The following is a 17,027-nucleotide window of genomic DNA, read 5'->3' as shown; positions in this document are numbered from 1 at the left end:
ATTTAATTTGGTTGTCGACATGCACAACATACCTAGTCCACAAAAAATGCAGTTCAGGGGGTTAACCAGGGCAGCAAAACATCATCCCAGACTTGCCTTGTGACAAGGCATGTGTGCTTTGGACGAGTTGGGAATCGAACCCAAGACCTTTCGCATGCAAAGCGAACGCGCTACCAATTGCGCCACACGCCCTAAGAGATGATGCTGGTTACGTCGGCGTCAGCATTTCTAAGGTTGATTTGGTGCAGCCACAATACAATCAGTCGACTTGGTGAGGTTTGAACTGAAGCTTTGTTGACTCCACACGATATAAAGTGACAGTCAGGGAGGCCCCTGAGAGGACAAAGGCATGGTTCTTGGGTTGTGGTGATGTGGGGCTGGGATGGGAGGATGCTTCAGTGCTTTGTGTAGATATTGGGATGAAATGGAGGTCTCTGGCTGTTATTTGGGTCTGAGGGGAATGATTGCGGCAAGTTCAGACTTGGGAGTGACTTGATTGCCTGACGTGTCGTTGGTGTTGCAATGCTCCTCTCTGACTGTGTGCCTGTGGGCAGCAAAATGTCGTGATGGCGGGAATAGTTATGACATCATTGTGCATGGTTGTTCGGTAGTTGCTTGAGCAAAACAGTACTGTTATGGCTCTCACGAAATGTGCATACTCAGGCTAACAGACCTGCTAGCTAGGTTCTCGGTTGTTCTCTTCAGAGAGACACCAGGGAGAAACATATTCTTGCTTCTCTTATTCCCATATCTCAAACTTGGCATCTCCATCAGTCTGCAGTGCCCAACCATGTGAGATCGCCCAGCGCCCCCCCCGCCCCGCCCACCAATACCCCTGAAACACGCCCGAAGCCATTCCCAATCCATACAGCCTCACCACACCTCATGTACAATTACATCATCACCTCAACCGCCCCATAATCCTGATTGACAGCCACGCAGTAAACATGGTAGAAAATTCAGCGTCTAGGATCAGCACTGTCATCCCTTCCTCCTTTTCATCCATCTCTCTCTGTGTTCTCTCCATTATCACCAACAGGACCATCATCACAACCAAAACAACCCCCCAAAAATGGCCCCAATACTATTCACCCACCTCCCAACCCTCACAATAAACCTCCTCTCACCTCGCCAAGACAACAACCCCCCAACAGTAACAATAATCACCGGCACCAACGATGACCCCCCCGTGACCGCGGACCCAGATGAAACCACCACCCTCACCGGCGGGGCCATCGCCGGGATCGTAATCGGCTCAATCGTCGGTTTGCTTCTTCTCATCTGGATTATTAGGTCGTGCACCAACTTGGGGGCACCCCCGAACAAGCCTGCGGTGCCGGGGAAGCCGTGGTATGGGAGTGTGAGGGAGGAGTATCCGCCACGACATACGTCCAGGAGCAGGTCGAGGCATTCACACAGGGGACATTCAAGGACGAGGACGGTTAGCAGGGAAAGAAGGGTGGGCATGACGGAGGTGGAGCCGGTTTATGTTAGGAGGGAGGGGTCGAGGAGTAGGAGTCGGGGGGTGGACGGGGGGTATGCGGTTTATGGGAGGGAGGAGGTTAGGGGGGCGGGGGGGAGAAGGAGTAGGAGTCGCGGGTATTAAAGGGAGATGATGGAAGAGGGGGGCGGGTTGGTTTGGACAGCATGTGGTGAGGGGGAAACAAGGGGCGTGGTGTTTTCACTTTGGGGGATTGACTGGGAATGATGACGAAGCTCGATATGTAATGGAATGTACATGGTGAATGATGATTGTGAGATTATACGGGCTGGAGTTTGGGTGTCAAGTGTTGTTTTGGTGGTGTTTCTTTGACTTGCTGGGATGATGACATTATACCTACTTACTAGTACCATCAACATGAAAGAAGTTATGAACAGCGTTGCATTCAAGTTGCGCATATATTCCTCGTAATCTCATGAACGTGAGCAAGAAAAGACAAGCCCTCAATGTCTCTCACCTATGAATACCTATAAGGTTCCTACCTACGCAAGCCACACCACTACCAGGCCGAAAGAGGCGCCATGCCGGTGACCGTGAATCTATATCTACGCCTCAAGTTCACAAAACCCATATTTCCACGGCAGCCACTTGCACGTTTCTCTTTTCACTTTGCCGCTCTCATCTTCATTCTGGAACCGACATACGTACCTACCTCGATCAACACTCGCTCGTACATACCTGACTTTCGCGATGGGTGGTTCGATGGTTGATTTGAGGTACGATGACTTCCCGCCTGTTTGATCTTGGTACTTGCCAACCTGGAACTTCGCAACTGGACAGAACGCAACGTGCAAAGGAAACGTTCCAAGCGGTCTTGCACACCCGGGGGTAAGGATGCACGATACCCTCTTGGACGCCGATCTCTTATCCTGACATCGTACTGCAGTCATGAAGTTGGAGCCGATTACGCTTTAACGGCGGTACTTGCCGTCTATGGGGTTGGAATGCTCTTCATGGGCATTAGAGCGGCGATAGACGGTCTCTACCCTGCATGGTGGTCGATCAACGATATATGCTCGAGGGCGTTGCTCTTTTTTGGCTGGCTCCTCCTTGTCATCCTGTGGCCAACCTATCTCTTGAGGAGAGCTGGGTCAGCGTGATGAGGTTGAGCTCCCGCCATATCCTGGGCATGTTTAGGTAGTCGGAGAAAAACTGGAGGTAGTGGTGGTGATTGAAGGACATGGAAATGAGGTAGCTATGGCTTCAAGCCTCAACCCAACTGGAAAAAGCTTTTCTGTGCGCGAGTATCAAGCCCCCAAAAATGTGAGTGTACCAACTTTAAACACACTTCAGCCACCCGCTGCCTGGTATGGTGGGTACCTACTTAGATAATCCAGTCTCCTCAGAGTAATTACCTTCCTTTCATTCACACCACATCAAAATCGCTACCGTTGCTCAGCCCAGTCTCAGGATCAAGCACCATAACTTCTACGACTTCAGGAGAAAGTCTCGCTCCACACTTAGGAGTCCAGCGAGAGAGAAACAAGATGATTTTGCAGAGCAGAGAGTATGTGTCAGAGCCGAAAGTTCTTCCTGCCTTCAAGAGCGCTAACTCCCACAGCTGGCTAGGAGAGGGCAGAAACAGGGAAGTCGCATCGACGTTCCTGGTCGTCGGGTGTCACTTTTACGCGCCGATTTCTCTTTTTAACATTGGTTTCGTCCACAGAGAAATAATTCGAATGTACCCACGGCTGGTTAATGATGGGTGCGAACAACTTCTTGCCATCACTGTATCCTTCTTCCTGGCTCTCTTTTGGCCGTTGTGGCTTGTTTTCTGCGGTATTCCTAGCATTCTACAATGTTTTTGCATAGACACAGAGTCATGCTGCGGGTGTTCGTGGGAGAGGAAAAGGCAAGAATTCGCCAAAACTAGTTACATCACCAGGCCGGCGAGCGGGTCAACAGTTGGATGATGTGGAAAGACAGGCTGGTACCACCGACACCAACACCAACACCAACACCCGCACCAACACCAGCGCCAACCCAAACACCGTTGTCAACCAGCAGCCTAACCTTTATGATGACATTGAACTGCCACCATATTCTGGGCCGCCTCCAGTTGCCTATCGGTTAGGAGGTGGACTCGGCAGAAAAACGGAGACGGATGGGTACCGGTAGCCAGCGACTGGAGAGTGATGAAGGGCGTCGATGGTGTTCAAGCGAGGCTTCAGGGATGCTAAGAACTTTGGATTATTTTGTCGTACATGTTTCTCAGCTACGATGTTGATAGTTCCGGAAAAGCAACAATTACAGGGACTGTTGTGCGGCCCAAAATACTCTCCCCTCTTTACATCGCAACCTCAACCCCAGGAGACGTGACCTCCAACCCTTGTTCCCACCAATCACTGTCCTTCTGCTCTTCCTCTTGCTTCCCAGCAAGAAAACCCCTCCTCATCTCAGCCGTAACCGCATCCTCCACCCCAGCATTAGGATCAAACCCCCTCTCATCAGGATGATACCTCGGGCACCTCAAACTCCAAGCCACATTCCCACTCACCTGATGCTTCAACCCTCTAAAATACCTCTCCCACATATCCTTCTCACTCCGATCCCCCTCCCATCCCCTCAGAAACTCTTCTGACCGTCTCAAAAACTCCTTCTCATACCCATTACACGCCTCCCTCACCATCCCCTTCGCAACCTCCACCGCTACCCCATACCAATTCATACACAACCACACCGCGTTGATCAACCTACTCTCCTCCTTATTCCTCTTCTCCCCACAGCAAAACTCAGCATACTCCCTATCAAAGCTAAAATAATCATTCGCCAGCGCCAAACTAGCAAAACACGGCCGTGTAACCTCATCAAGTTTGGCTTTATCATGCTCAGGCAGGATAAGCCCCATACCAAAAAGCATTGTGGCTTCGACAAAGGGCGCACCGGTGTCGACGATGCGAAAGGTGAGGTACTCCTCGAGGTTGGAGAAGTGTTTTGATTTCTGCTTAAGGGTGGTGGCGAGCATGGCTTTCCAGGTTTGGATGATGCGTTCGGCGCAGGGTTTATCGGTGGAGAGGAGCTGCCTCATTGTTTTAGCTTGGAGGTGTTTGCGGTCGGATTCGATGTCGTTACGTCGGCCGAGGGTGAAGGCGTCGGGGTGGGGGGTCGTGGTGCCGTTGGGGGTTGTGGGCTGGGATAGGGGGCTTAGCATGGATGGGGAAGGGGTGCGTGGGGGGGGGGGGGCTTACAGCTGAGACTCCTTCTACGACGGTGTCGTGGAGGAAGGCGTCTAAACTTGTCAGGTTGATCAACAGGTGTGAGTGACAGTGAGAACGTACATTCGAGAAGATAAGAAACCAATCTCAACCGCTCCGGCTTGCACATTGGCAGAACCAGAGCACAGAAATGGCCGTCAGCAGGGTTGCAGCCGCCGTACTCACCAACAGGTCCGCAACCAATGTGCTTGATCCAGTCCTGTCTGGCTTCGTGGCCTCCCTTGTTGGCCTCGCTTTCTGCGTCGTGCCGTGCCAGGGGGTAGCCATGGCAGAAACCTGCCGCTTCGGTATGGGCATACTGCGAGAGACGGAGAGTTTTGGCCGTCGGTAGAGCATCTTGCTGGTGGAAGTAATCGTTGGGGGGCATGTTTGTTGTTGTTGAGATGGAGTGCTGGGAAGAGCTTTGGGTTGTCTGAAAACAAATGGAATGGAATGGTCTTTCTTGCTTTCGTAGAGATTGATGATGAGATTGGGATGTAATGAGAGTTCGGGCAAGGTAATTAGAGACGATGTCCTCCCTTTTATGCTCTTTTTTCGTCATCGTTGCGATTTTCTACATCGGTAATTCTGACATACATCCTGACCTCACACTTCGTCATGCTTTCCAAAACATTTTGACGAGCAACAGAGCACTTCAAAGAGCTGTCCACAAAAACCCATCGACACCTAAGACAGCGACATCATTGATTTCGGCATCACAGGTTGCAGATTCTGAGTGCCGACCCTGGTGCCGATACCTTATCCAATGCGAAATCACACAATGCCAAGTCATGAAATTGTTCATGGCCCCTTTCAAGACACCATGATGCAACCCGACGCTCTGGTCAGCATTCGGACCATCGGCAAGGGGGGAGACATGATCTTCGCGTTAACCATCACAGCGGAGCTGGCTAACGATTCGAGTGAGTCGTTTATCCAAAAGACCCACTTCGACATCGAATAGGAGTTCACGATAGGCTGTGATAGATCCTCGGGCTTTGTTCTAGCGCGATGGAGCCATGCCGAAGGAATGAGTCTTGACGTAGCACAACTGGCGTGTCGAAATGCATCGGAACGGAGATTTTTCTCCGGGAGATGCAGAGTTATCGAATCAGTCCCGTCTGGAAAGGATTTCTCTCCGTGGAGACATTGTTGGTAATCTGCAGATTCTTGCTATCAGTGGTGCGGATGATGATCACCAAGACTGCCCGTCGAGGGCATGACAGATGAGAGCAATCTGATAGACCTGGGGCAGCCATCAACCGCTACATGCCTACCTGGTATCTGAGCTATGTTAGATGACCGATTACATCCGGTACAAAAGGTAAGTTGGTAGGTATTTGTGTGCTTTGGACTCCGTATTGCACGACTGCTGGAGGCCCTGAACAAGCTTCCTGTACCTTAGGTACTTCATCCGCCTAGGTATCAATGAAAATGGAAGCTACGGAAGCTATCAGTCAACGACTTTTCAAGTCGCCTTCTCCAACACTCGACCTATTAATGCTAATACCATCGAGAACAAGCTTGATACAGCCTTGCAAACGCTCGCAGATGTGGTTGACCCAGAAGCTACCCCCCTATCGTAGCACCCAAGAACACAACCATCACCGCAGCGTAGGCTGATGTGGCTGAAAAGACTTCAACAGCCTTGTTTGAGAAGAACGACACGAAGATGGCAAAGATTAAAACTGCGCCCCCTGATATCTGAAGCATGTTTCTGGCGTTGTCATAACCACTCTGGTTGGAGTTTTCCCCGTCGCTTGGATTCTCCGTTTCCCCCGACTTTTCGAAAGTCTGCATCATGACAAACATTGGAAAATAGATCAGAATTCCCCCAACAATTCCTGGCAAGAGCCTGTGGTAGATTGAACCCAAAAGTGTCGCTGTTCGCCCTATACTCCAGCTTACTGCCTCGCTATATTTCCCTTGATCTTGCTCAACCAATGTGCCAGACTGGGAACTGACCGTGCGAAAGCGTTCTTGTTGATCCTTGAGCAGAGTGCGCAAAAGATCGGCGTCCGCCGAGGTGAAAGAGTGGATGCGTAACCAACGACTTGAAGCAGACCTTGTATCGATGGCCTCCTGGATAAATTGCATGTCTCTAACCGCTGTCACTGTACGTAAATATCAGTCTCTCTTCTTCCTCAAGTGAACTGACGAACCTACGATAATCATGCGCCCTACTGTCAGTGTATCTAGCATCTGGGTCTGCCCAATCTGGGCACTTCTCCGAGATGGAGTATCGATACCCAAGCGCCTCTGTGGCAAGCTTTATTCGAAGATGGCGAAGCTTGAGAATGTAAAGCTCTCGAAGTTCCAATATCATGGCTGGACTCTTATATAGCCCAAACACTGGCATATCTCCATCCCTGCTGAACCTTGGCTCACGTTTGAACGAGAGGAGATCGGTTCTGCAATCTCGGGCGGCGGCATCTTGACCCTTCTGTAACTCGTCGAGCACTGGTGCAGGGGTTCTTGAGAACTCAGATTCGGGCGGCATGTGCCCGAGCTCAATGTCAGGATTTGGATCGGTTGCGGGCGTTCCTTGGCCCATTGTGATAAAGCGTTCTAGAGACAGGTTAAGGATGCCACGCCTCGATCGGGATGATCGGATGGACAAAACCAAGTCAAGCAGCAAGTTAGCACTCTAAAAGCCGGTCATCGAACCCCTTTTATCACAAGCACTGCCCTCCAGACTTGAGAAATGCCCCGCATTGGTATCAACCATCCAGGTGAAACTATACTATTACTACGCCCAATTAGGAGCTCTTGTTACGCGCTGTGGCTTTTGATCTTTGAGCCCAATCTAATTGCGAGGTACCTAATTTCCATCAGGCCGATTGTCGTGTTTTATTCTCTACCTACCTTAGCTCACAAAACGACGCCCCATACCACAAAAACTATCACAGCCTGCTGCAGAGCTATCTCAATATGCGAATCAGAAGCTGCACACTGCTCCGAAGCTTTGCATATGTCAGTCGCAGGATCAGCATCAGAAGAGTCTAGCCTCCTGCACCTTCTTATGACAGATTACGCAGGGAATTTGATCTGTCGTTACGTCAGGGGCGTCAAAGCCACAGCTGAAGTCTCCGATAAGATATTCTGGAGAATGCTGATTGGGAGTGTCGTCCATTTCACCCGGCGTTTTTGGCAAGGTCGAGAAGCAATGATCTGCGATGGTCTTGTAGAAAAGAATGTGGGAACCGCTTCACCTCATCTTTGGAAACTTGCCGAATCTTCCCGCACTTGTCCTTCAGTCTTGGGACTGCTAAGATTTGTCTTCAACACCACCCCCAAAGACCTACGCTAAGCCCGAAACTGCTTTACGAGACAGGATGAGCATCGACGGAAGCACCATCGCGGCCATCCTGACGGGCATTCTCGCCCTGGTAGGCGCCGTCACGACAGCATGGATGTCAGGATTAAACCAGCAACGTGTCGAATCGCGAAAGAACCGAAAAGCACTTGCCCGATCATCAACGCCTCTTCTCATCGCGTCTTGGGACTTGGCCAACTGGTTATACGACATTCTGGAAGACATGGCCTACAGCCCACGACGTTGCGCAGCGTACGGTAACGGCTGGCCCAGCCAATTTACATCCTACCTGTTTGGCCAATATTTTGCTGGCGTTCACATTATCCGGAAGACGACACAGTTCTTTGCTCATATGCAAGGTGGTCGAACGGAGCAACTGAAGAAGTTATTGTGGAAGATTCAGGATGAATTCGTCTCGATGCACTATGAAGGACGGGAAAACCTCAGGCTGCGTTGGGCAGAGAGGGATATCCTCGAGGTGCAGGAGTCCATGACCGTGGTGGATGGCGACGGAAGTCTCCGGACGATGCGTTGGGTCGAGTTTCAGAAAGACTACGCGGGGGGAAAGGGGTTGGAAAAGGTCTTCAGACGCTATGAGAACGAGTTCCAAAGCATCATCTACCGCCGATTCAAGTACCTGTACTCAACCAACGAAGGATGGAAACGGCAGGGTAACCCCCAAGACAGACGTGAGGAAGAGGAAAAGGAGATTGAAAAAGAGCGGGCAGATGATCCAACGAATATTGTTGTTGTGATACCGGATCATCGGGCACGGCGTCTTCAGCACCTCCTCAGCGATCTTGTGGGGCTGCTGGATGAAGAGTCGGGTATGAGGTTCAATCGCCCCGTGCGGAGATGCGGGATGGTAGTCGACAGAAAAGCACTGGCTTATGGAAGTGCGGATATATTCGAGAAAGATCCTGAACGGACTGACCACTATCGCATACCCTGCGACTGTCAGGACCTCGATTCCGGCTGCAACAAAACACTGAAAGATTTTAAACATCGTCAACTGAAGGATACCAGCGGGAAGGGCTTTGGGAGGAGGGAAACCTCTTACTGGGAGTCTCGGAATCAGCCTCCGGTATCAGATGTATCTGCCTTCCGGATGAGGGTTACAGGCCCCGGAGATAAGTGCTAGAATAAGACGAGGTTGATTTCATGGTCGTGCAAGAAACTGGAGAATATCAAGTTTGTATTGGAGGAACTTACATGTCTACTAGTCTCTGCCTTTCTCCATGTACTGCCCCTCTACCAAAACACTGTGGTTGTCTATCGATATTGTCTTGGGGACAAATCTCAAGCCCCCAGCGCCGCACCCAAGAAAACAACCATAACCGCTGCATACGCCGCTGTAGCGGAGAAAATCTCCAGCGGCTTTCTCGAGTGATACGACACAAAGATAGAAAATATAAACACCGCAAATCCAGAGATAACAAGCATGTGATTGTCCGCCGCACACACATCGTCTCCCGCCTTTGCCTTTTCGTTGTCGAGAACCAGAACCATGACTATCATTGGCCATATTATCAGTCCACCTCCCATGAACCCTGGCAACAGCTTCTTCAGAAACCTGGAGATTTTGCGGAGACCAGGGGATGTCGGCTCGGAGGCATTTTCGGTCCAGACTCCTAGTGTTTGGCTGTCTTGATGGATTAGGGTGATGCCGGTGACATTTGTTGGTGGCTGGTTCTCGAGCTGGGTGTGGAGTAGGCATTTGAGGACTTTGAGGTCGTCTGGCATGCTGCTGTGGAGTTGGAGATTGTCTGCTACTGGTGATTTGGTTTCGATGAGTTGATGGATGTACTCCAGGTCGCGGACCGCTGTAACTATTTCTAGGCGTTACCAGCCGTACTCGTGGAGTTATGGGAATGCTTACTATAATCATGGAGAATACTGCCCCTGTAGCTTGAGTTTGGATTTCCCCAATGTGTCGAGTCTTCGGTAGACACGGAGTATCGGAACATCAATGCCTGTTCAGCTAGATTCACTTGACGTTGACGAACTTTGAGTGTGTAAAGTCGTTGTAGCTGCAGTGACGCCCCGGCCTTTCGTGTTAACAAGGTGGACAGGTCTGTTCGGGCTGCGAAAAGGTTGGCTTTGCAATGCTGGATGACATCGTCAAGGTGGTGCTCTGGCGAAGAACTCGTCGTTATGTCAACCCCCTTTTTGTCTGATGAGTGGCATTTAGCGCCGGGTGCGATGGACCCGAACTCGATATCCGCTGGATGAGGTGATAGTGGTGTGTCAAAATTCATGAGGGGCATGTTTTAGACGCAACGAACCACTTCTTTTGAGCCACACGGGGGATTGGATAAAGGCGAGGTTAGACAACAGTGAGATCTTTAGCTGCATGTTTATATGGGCGTGCTGGATTCATAGGCTAGGTAGTAAAAGGTTTTTGGGTCGTGTAACGCGACTTAACATTTCGACGCACGTGTTGGCTGCTGTTTTTAGACTGGCTCGGTGAGACGAAGCATCGTTGTGTTGGAAGCCGGAACTCCCGGAACAATATATTCCTCGCGTTGCGTACATTTATATGATCTCCTGGCTCTCATATCCAATAGCAATAATCAGATCAATGCCGACTTGAGTCAGGGGTTAGACTGCGGCACGGAGCGCCAGACAACACCCCCAATGTCCGCCGTCCACACAAATCCCGTGTCTTCAGTCACGCAGACCTCCATATCCCGAAATGTCTCGCAGTTGAAGTCACTCTTGATAGTTGTCGTTGTCAAACCGCTGAAGTTCACGCTATCGTTTTTGTTAACAATCTTCCCGTGAAACAGACCTGAAGAGAACATGGAAGGGAAAACTCACGGCTGATCCCCATCCAACTCCCTACACTGCCAATCTGCCTTGAGCATCAGCTCCTTCGTCTCCGGATTAAATTGCACCAAGCAGGCATACGGCCAGAGCGGCTGATCGTTCGCCCCGTCGGCTCCGATGACGCACTCGAACCAACCCCCTTCCCTTCCAGCCGCTCTGCTAACTGTGACTGGAATGGGGTACTGAAACCCCGAGTATGTCGCCAGGATGATCTCAAAGTTGATTGTCTCCCACTCTTCCTTCTCTGGTGTGTAGACAATCTCGAAGGCCGAGAACTGCCATTTTGGGGCGAGGATCGAGGTGATGGTGCAGGTATTGTCCCGCAGGATTGGCTCAGTCAGAGAATAGGGCGGGAGGGTAGTGGCGCTGTCCACTTTTCCTGCGAGGACGAGAGTGGGATTGCGGTCGCAAACTGTCTCGTTGATCGCAGAGCCGGCCGAGAGGGGTGTTGTGGTGCAAGTGAGCGGGAGGATTGTGCTCGCGGAAGCTGTGAATTGGAGTCTTTGGACATCTTCGTCAGTGATGGGCAAATGGATAAGAAGGGAAGCTGAACTGACGGCTTTGATGGATTCTCGTCATCACAAAACCAAGTTTGTCTGACTGTGAACTTGAAATCAAAAGGGTCGAAGCTGGCCGTGGTGCTGATTGCATATCTGCTCCCTCCGAGATTCCCGAACTCGGACCCGGCGCAGATCAGGCTCGTTTCCCCAGCTGGACCTACAAGGGAACCATGCACGCAACCACCCTCGTACCCATTGGCCGTGTTTGTAAATAAAAGATTGAAGGTGCGGGAAGGCGACTCGACGTTGCCATCCGCTGGCCGATCCGTATAGTAGATATGGGTAATATTCCATTCTGGCTTCTCTGACGCTGCTTGACAACCTTTTTCGTCATGACCTTGCGGGCCTGCCGCCCTGTCTGGGGTGATGAAGACTGGTGCGTGGAGCGTCCCTTGAATCAACAGTGGGGGGAATGTAGAGCTGGCTTCTGGTTCCGGTACATCGTAAAGAGAGATACGAGCCCGGCCTGATGCCGTGAATTGGACTCTACATGTATTTGTGTCAGTGAAAGCCTAAACACCAAAGTAGGTACTGGGAGCTTACGGAGTGCCTCGATCGTTACAGCTCCAGGTTTGGTTCACAGAGACCTGAGCCACAGTTCCCTCAACCAAGGCCTTGATCTCAATTGTGCCGTTCCCAGGGGCTGACTGTCCAGACACAGAGCAGAGATTGTACCCTTTCCTATCGATGCCGCATGTTGCTTGGGCAGTATAGTTCGTTGCCCGGTTTAGAATACCAAATGCCACCTTCCTCTCGTCGTCGACCAGATCCTTGAAATCGGTGATAAACCAGCTGGGGATGTTGAAGGAGTTAGTGGTGCACCCGCCTCCGACAGCGGGCGGACCCTGGGCTGTTACGAGCACAGCTGCTGACAGAATCTTGAAAAGGAAAAGAGCCCACATTTTGACTGCAGCACTGGTCAAACAATGCCATAGAGTGTACAATTGGAAGGTTGGACTGCTTGGTTATAACTCAAAGGTTGACGTCTGTTATAAAAACTGTGTTGAGCACCGGCCTGGCATTGTACGAGCGGAAACATGTGAGGGGCGTTCCCTTCATCAAATAGCCATATTAAGCTCGATTGGAGACATATTGACTGACAACCTGTAAGATCTTCAGCTGACATGCCGGGTTATGTTCCGGGAGAAATGGATCGGCAGATTTCATCTGTCCTGCTTTTTTTTCCCGTGCCAGTCCCCAACATCTGGTTACACCCCTGAATATTTGGTCCGTATTCTTGTTCGTGGTCTGTAATATGCCATAGCCAAGACGGCTCGAGATATGGTGCAGCGGGTGCAACCAAGGGCGATATTAACACTGTATTCTATCCATACTGGTATTTTTAAAGGGCTTCTAGAAGGATTTGGGAAACAACATGTTACAAAACGTGCAAGTCGACTGCTATCTAAGACATGTTCTGATTTTGAACAGCAGCAGACCCTAACCCCTGAACCCCTGAGTGATGGCGGATCGACACTAACATTGACGTCCGTAAAAGGCTTAGTCTATTTTAGTTGCTGTGCCACTGCTGCAGTACCGTACCTGCAGCCACAACTGGTTTCTGCGGCTGAGCAACGCGCTTCAGGCACTCAGCACCACTTTCACCGCTCACCGCTTGCCAAGCATCACCATCAGGTTCAACCAAGAAATGTATTACAGACTTTCTCGTCACCGAATAACATCTCCTCTCCAGTGTAACGATGTATGTCAACAAGATCGAGGCACAACCCCCCCCTCCACCTCGACATTACAATCCACCACCCCCAGCTCGGCGCCCAACCAACCCTTATGACGTCGATGAAACAAGATCCAATAATGTCAAGTTTCCGGGAGAGTATTATTCCTATGGCTATGGAGCACCACCCCGGCCTTCGACTGAATATGCTGGACATGGACCCCGTGGACGTAGTCCGCCTCCGCCTCCTCCTTCGACCTATTCTCGCCCAGCCGCCGGCCGTACCAACTACACGCGACCATCAACTCGTAGGACACACCACACAGTGACACATACACGGTATACTTCACCTGTTCGTGAGCGTGATAGACGCGATTTCTCACCAGCCTCGCCAACATATTCCCCGGCGTATTCACCTACTTCGCCTGTCCTGGCACCAGCTCACCCTAGACGATCATCCATTGAGTATATCCGCGTCCCAGAATACCCGGTGGAACAACGAAAAACCGAGTTCATTGTTGAGAAGAGGAGAGATGCTGCTTCAAGTGCCGAGGAAGCTGAGTGGGACTACAAGAGGCCGCCCAGGCGAAAAAGAACTCAGGATGAGAGGGATGATGGGAACCTGGATGAGGAAGACTTGGTTCTTATGGGGATGTGGGAGACTGATGCTGCATTTGAGTCCGGGCCGACGAGGAATCCGGTTGCTACAGGTCCTTACTCCTTCGTGCCACCAAGTGCTTCCAAAGATCCCCTGGGAGATGTGAGCAAATTGTCAGACGACGACTCTCTGGATACAACAGAGCAGGATATTGAAGCCGCTGAAAGTTTAACTGGGACTGCGTATCAAGTGCTCGAGTCCGGCTACACAGGCGACGGAATGATAGGTGGACAGCATGGTGCGCAGTTGGTGATAACTCCAGGGGAACGTGTACAGCACCAGCCTGTCTTTCGGTGGATTCACTTTACCCATAAGTCCATGGACTTTGATAACTTTGCAGTACGTCACACCATGCATATCTTTCTTCTTCTTTCGCTGGCTAATGTTGGCTTGTTGCCATTCCACTTAGACCCAGACAACACGCTTGCTTGGCCTGACCAAAAGCGAACGGAAAGGTGTCGCCGATCTAATCGCACGGGTCAAGCGTCAAGGCATCAAGCAAATACAAACCTCGAACGGCTCCTACGTGCGACATATGGAGCCAAAGTTCCTCCAAATGCCTGTTCCTTTTGACCCCAGTCTCAAGGAGCAAAGCTTTGCCAACCGGACCGTCACATGGATCTGCCTACCGTACTTTTCTCTAGAGAAGTATTCCGGCCTTCTCGCCGCCGAAAACGCCAGCAGCTTTCCCGTTCAAACGCTGCTCCAGGCTCAGTTTTCGAGAGCCACCAAGGACCGTGATATGCAACAGGCTGTGCGTCAGCTCAAAGGAGCGCCTGCTGAGCTATGCTTCCATATAGCACAACTCTGGTGTATCGTGGTAGACAATTGTAGGTCACATACTTTGTCACGCAGCAGTCAAGAATGCGATTAACAGGTTTTATCTAGCTCTTCTCCTGACATGTGGTCGAATGCCGTTTAGCGCCCTCTGCGGCAACAATGTACACAGGGTCACAAAGACAGCCCAGGAGATATCAACGCTGAAGCCCGCCGCCAGAGTCTTCATTCGTTATCAGAACAATATTGTCTGGGCACTACCGACTGAAGAATGCGGAAGCTGGTTTGTACGTCATTCGTACCCCATGAGACAAACATGACTGAGCCCCTGAATGCTAATTGCAATACATCTACTGCAGTCCTTCATGGCACACTTCCTCGAGTTTTGGCCTCGCACTCTCAGTTTCTTCTACTACAAAAGACCCGTCAAACCTGATGAGTGGCCGTGGATCACAAAGCTGGCTTCCCGTTCTCGTGCTGGAATCTTGCTCGAAATGCAGATTGGGTATGTTGCACCCTCTTGGACACAGGTTGTAGGAAGGCCACTAACAGTACAAAGACACAAGCCGGCGCTGCCATCTCCTATGGGCCTCTCATCTCTCAAACGGGAGGAGTGTGATGACGAAGTACAATTTTCGGCCTCGAAGCAGCCTGATGACTCGAGTCAGAGAAAGACAGTTCGGATCACCATTCCCCGGGAGGGCAAGAAAACTGCAGAGTCAAAGCCGAACTCTGCCTTTGCCGTCTTCACCTGTCTGGACGGTGTATCAAACTCAGGTATAGGCGGGATCAACTATGACGTCTTCAAGGACTACTTTGTGCAGGTTGACGAGTATTTGCTTAACAAAACCGCACGCCAGGATCAAAAAGCCTACAGCGAGTTGCGGCAGTCGAAACGCCGCGATGTGTACAAGCTTCTTGAGGAGGAAGGAGAGAAAGCGAAAGAAGAATCACCGCCCTCGGAACGTGAGAAAAAGATATACGAGAGTCGAGTGAGCTTCTTCAACAAGGCCGACATCGTCTTCAAATTCTTTTTTCCGTCCGAGTTGGAGGTTCCGACTGTTAATAGGTTCTGGGGTATTGTTTTGAGTCTAATAGAGGTATGTACCAAATCTCCAAAGGACACAAAAAGCAGCATGCTGGGCTAACACATCTAGCACCCAACGTTGGAGCCTGACGATCCTGTTGAACCTCGCTCCAAAGAGATAAACAAAGCAAAACGGTCCTTGCAAGTGGAGAAGCTTTCCCGCCAGCGAAACGAAGTCACCAAGACTCTCGACCGACAAATTGCTGCCCTCTCCTCCTTCAACGCCACATTCAGCGCCGCCTCCCCAGAAGACCTCGAAAAAGTCCACACCCCCTGGCTCCTCGTCGACGCCTGGATCCACATCCTCCTCGGCCTCGCCATCTCCCCCAAAAACACGACCCGCTCCGAATTCCTCCTCGACTCCGGCCTCTCCTCCCTCCGCCAAGGAACCGACACCATGATCCAATCAGTCGCCAACTCGTTCGAACGAACCCTTTTCGATAGATCAGTCATCCTCCCAACGGACCTCTTCTCCCTCATAAGCATGCAGCTTCTCAAAGACATCACCCCCGCCCTTCCCGACATCAGCGAGACCTACTCTTCCTATCTCGACACCATCGAATCCGACATCACCACCAAACCCTCCACCCGCACCCACGAGTACAAACTGGGGAGGCTCAAACAAGAAGTGTCCATCGTCCAATGGACCGTCGCGTGGCAGAGGTCAATCTTTGACGCAATGTCGCAGAGTTCAACGCGGAACTGGAGGATGCAACCCCGCCACCCCCATGCGAGTCACAGGGGGATGTACACCTACACGCAACTCCCCTCCCCAGACATAACCGTCAGTACCCACGGATACAGACAACTACTCATCGATGAGATAATCAGCTTTACCGACCGCCGCGACAAGGAGTTTAGTGAACTGCGGAGCCATGCTTCGCATTTGGAGGAGTTTAATAGGAATAAGCTGGATACCACCCGTGACAGGCAGGAGAGGGCGATTTACGCGTTTACGATTGTGACGATTGTTTTTCTGCCGTTGAGCTCGATTGCGAGCATTTTTGGGATGAATTCGGCTGACGTGAGGGATATGGAGGTTGGGCAGTGGGCTTATTGGGTTACTGCGGTGCCGGTGACGGTCGGGGTTGTTTTGATGGGGTTGTGGTGGACGGGGGAGTTGGGGGGGGTTGTTAGGACGGGGATGGAGTGGGTGAGGGGTTGGGGGGAGGGGGTAAGGTGGAGGGAGAGGGAAGAGGATATGGTGCCTATGATGGGGGGGTATGATGGTGGTGGTGAGAGGGTTGGGTGGAGGGAGAAAGGGGTGTATGTGGTTGGAGGGGTGAGGAAGAGGAGGTGAGAGGTTTGTTTCGGGGTATCTAATCAGATGTCGTAAAAAGTAGGGTTTTACCCAGCCGAAGACTATGTATGGTAATAAGTCTTCATTATCTCTCTGGCCAGTCACCAGATTTGCTCCAATGTGTGGACTG

At 51.2% G+C, this 17,027-nt stretch overlaps 5 protein-coding genes and 1 non-coding gene across 6 annotated transcripts; 3 read left to right on the top strand and 3 right to left on the bottom strand.

Moving 5' to 3' along the window:
* Positions 1–119: 119 nt before the first annotated feature.
* Positions 120–192, bottom strand: QC763_0062780. Its single transcript has one exon. It is a non-coding gene; the product is annotated as a tRNA-Ala (tRNA).
* An 880-nt stretch (positions 193–1,072) lies between these two features.
* Positions 1,073–1,606, top strand: QC763_402035 (uncharacterized protein; the record flags this gene model as incomplete). The annotated part of the gene is made up of 1 exon (XM_062911835.1): positions 1,073–1,606. One exon carries the CDS (start codon positions 1,073–1,075, stop codon positions 1,604–1,606), a length of 534 nt encoding a protein of 177 aa, XP_062765434.1.
* A 4,658-nt stretch (positions 1,607–6,264) lies between these two features.
* QC763_0062760 (uncharacterized protein) lies at positions 6,265–7,413 on the bottom strand (the record flags this gene model as incomplete). Its single annotated transcript, XM_062905875.1, has 2 exons — positions 6,862–7,413; positions 6,265–6,809 (listed from the first exon to the last, which is right to left on the bottom strand). Exons 1-2 carry the CDS (start codon positions 7,247–7,249, stop codon positions 6,265–6,267), a joined length of 933 nt encoding a protein of 310 aa, XP_062765433.1. The 5' UTR covers positions 7,250–7,413.
* A 103-nt stretch (positions 7,414–7,516) lies between these two features.
* On the top strand, positions 7,517–9,152 carry QC763_402020 (uncharacterized protein; the record flags this gene model as incomplete). Its single annotated transcript, XM_062911834.1, has 2 exons — positions 7,517–7,668; positions 7,995–9,152. Exons 1-2 carry the CDS (start codon positions 7,627–7,629, stop codon positions 9,150–9,152), a joined length of 1,200 nt encoding a protein of 399 aa, XP_062765432.1. The 5' UTR covers positions 7,517–7,626.
* Positions 9,153–10,493: 1,341 nt separating this feature from the next.
* Positions 10,494–12,412, bottom strand: QC763_402010 (uncharacterized protein). The gene is made up of 4 exons (XM_062911833.1): positions 11,944–12,412; positions 11,398–11,886; positions 10,832–11,341; positions 10,494–10,765 (listed from the first exon to the last, which is right to left on the bottom strand). Exons 1-4 carry the CDS (start codon positions 12,300–12,302, stop codon positions 10,606–10,608), a joined length of 1,518 nt encoding a protein of 505 aa, XP_062765431.1. The 5' UTR covers positions 12,303–12,412; the 3' UTR covers positions 10,494–10,605.
* A 542-nt stretch (positions 12,413–12,954) lies between these two features.
* On the top strand, positions 12,955–16,897 carry QC763_401990 (uncharacterized protein; the record flags this gene model as incomplete). Its single annotated transcript, XM_062911832.1, has 6 exons — positions 12,955–14,072; positions 14,143–14,563; positions 14,622–14,797; positions 14,870–15,015; positions 15,070–15,610; positions 15,668–16,897. Exons 1-6 carry the CDS (start codon positions 13,101–13,103, stop codon positions 16,895–16,897), a joined length of 3,486 nt encoding a protein of 1,161 aa, XP_062765430.1. The 5' UTR covers positions 12,955–13,100.
* Positions 16,898–17,027: the final 130 nt, after the last annotated feature.

Source organism: Podospora pseudopauciseta, chromosome 4 (assembly GCF_035222475.1).
Source record: "Podospora pseudopauciseta strain CBS 411.78 chromosome 4, whole genome shotgun sequence".
In the NCBI taxonomy this organism is placed as follows: Eukaryota; Fungi; Ascomycota; class Sordariomycetes; order Sordariales; family Podosporaceae; genus Podospora; species Podospora pseudopauciseta.
This window is presented reverse-complemented; position numbering and strand designations above follow the sequence as displayed.

Coding starts and splice junctions, on each gene's coding strand:
- QC763_402010 (XM_062911833.1), bottom strand. CDS start 12,302: ATGTGGGCTCTTTTCCTTTTCAAGATTCTGTCAGCAGCTGTGCTCGTA. Junction 11,887..11,943: donor TGTAACGATCGAGGCACTCC/GTAAGCTCCCAG, acceptor AAATACATGTAG/AGTCCAATTCACGGCATCAG. Junction 11,342..11,397: donor GACGAGAATCCATCAAAGCC/GTCAGTTCAGCT, acceptor AGATGTCCAAAG/ACTCCAATTCACAGCTTCCG.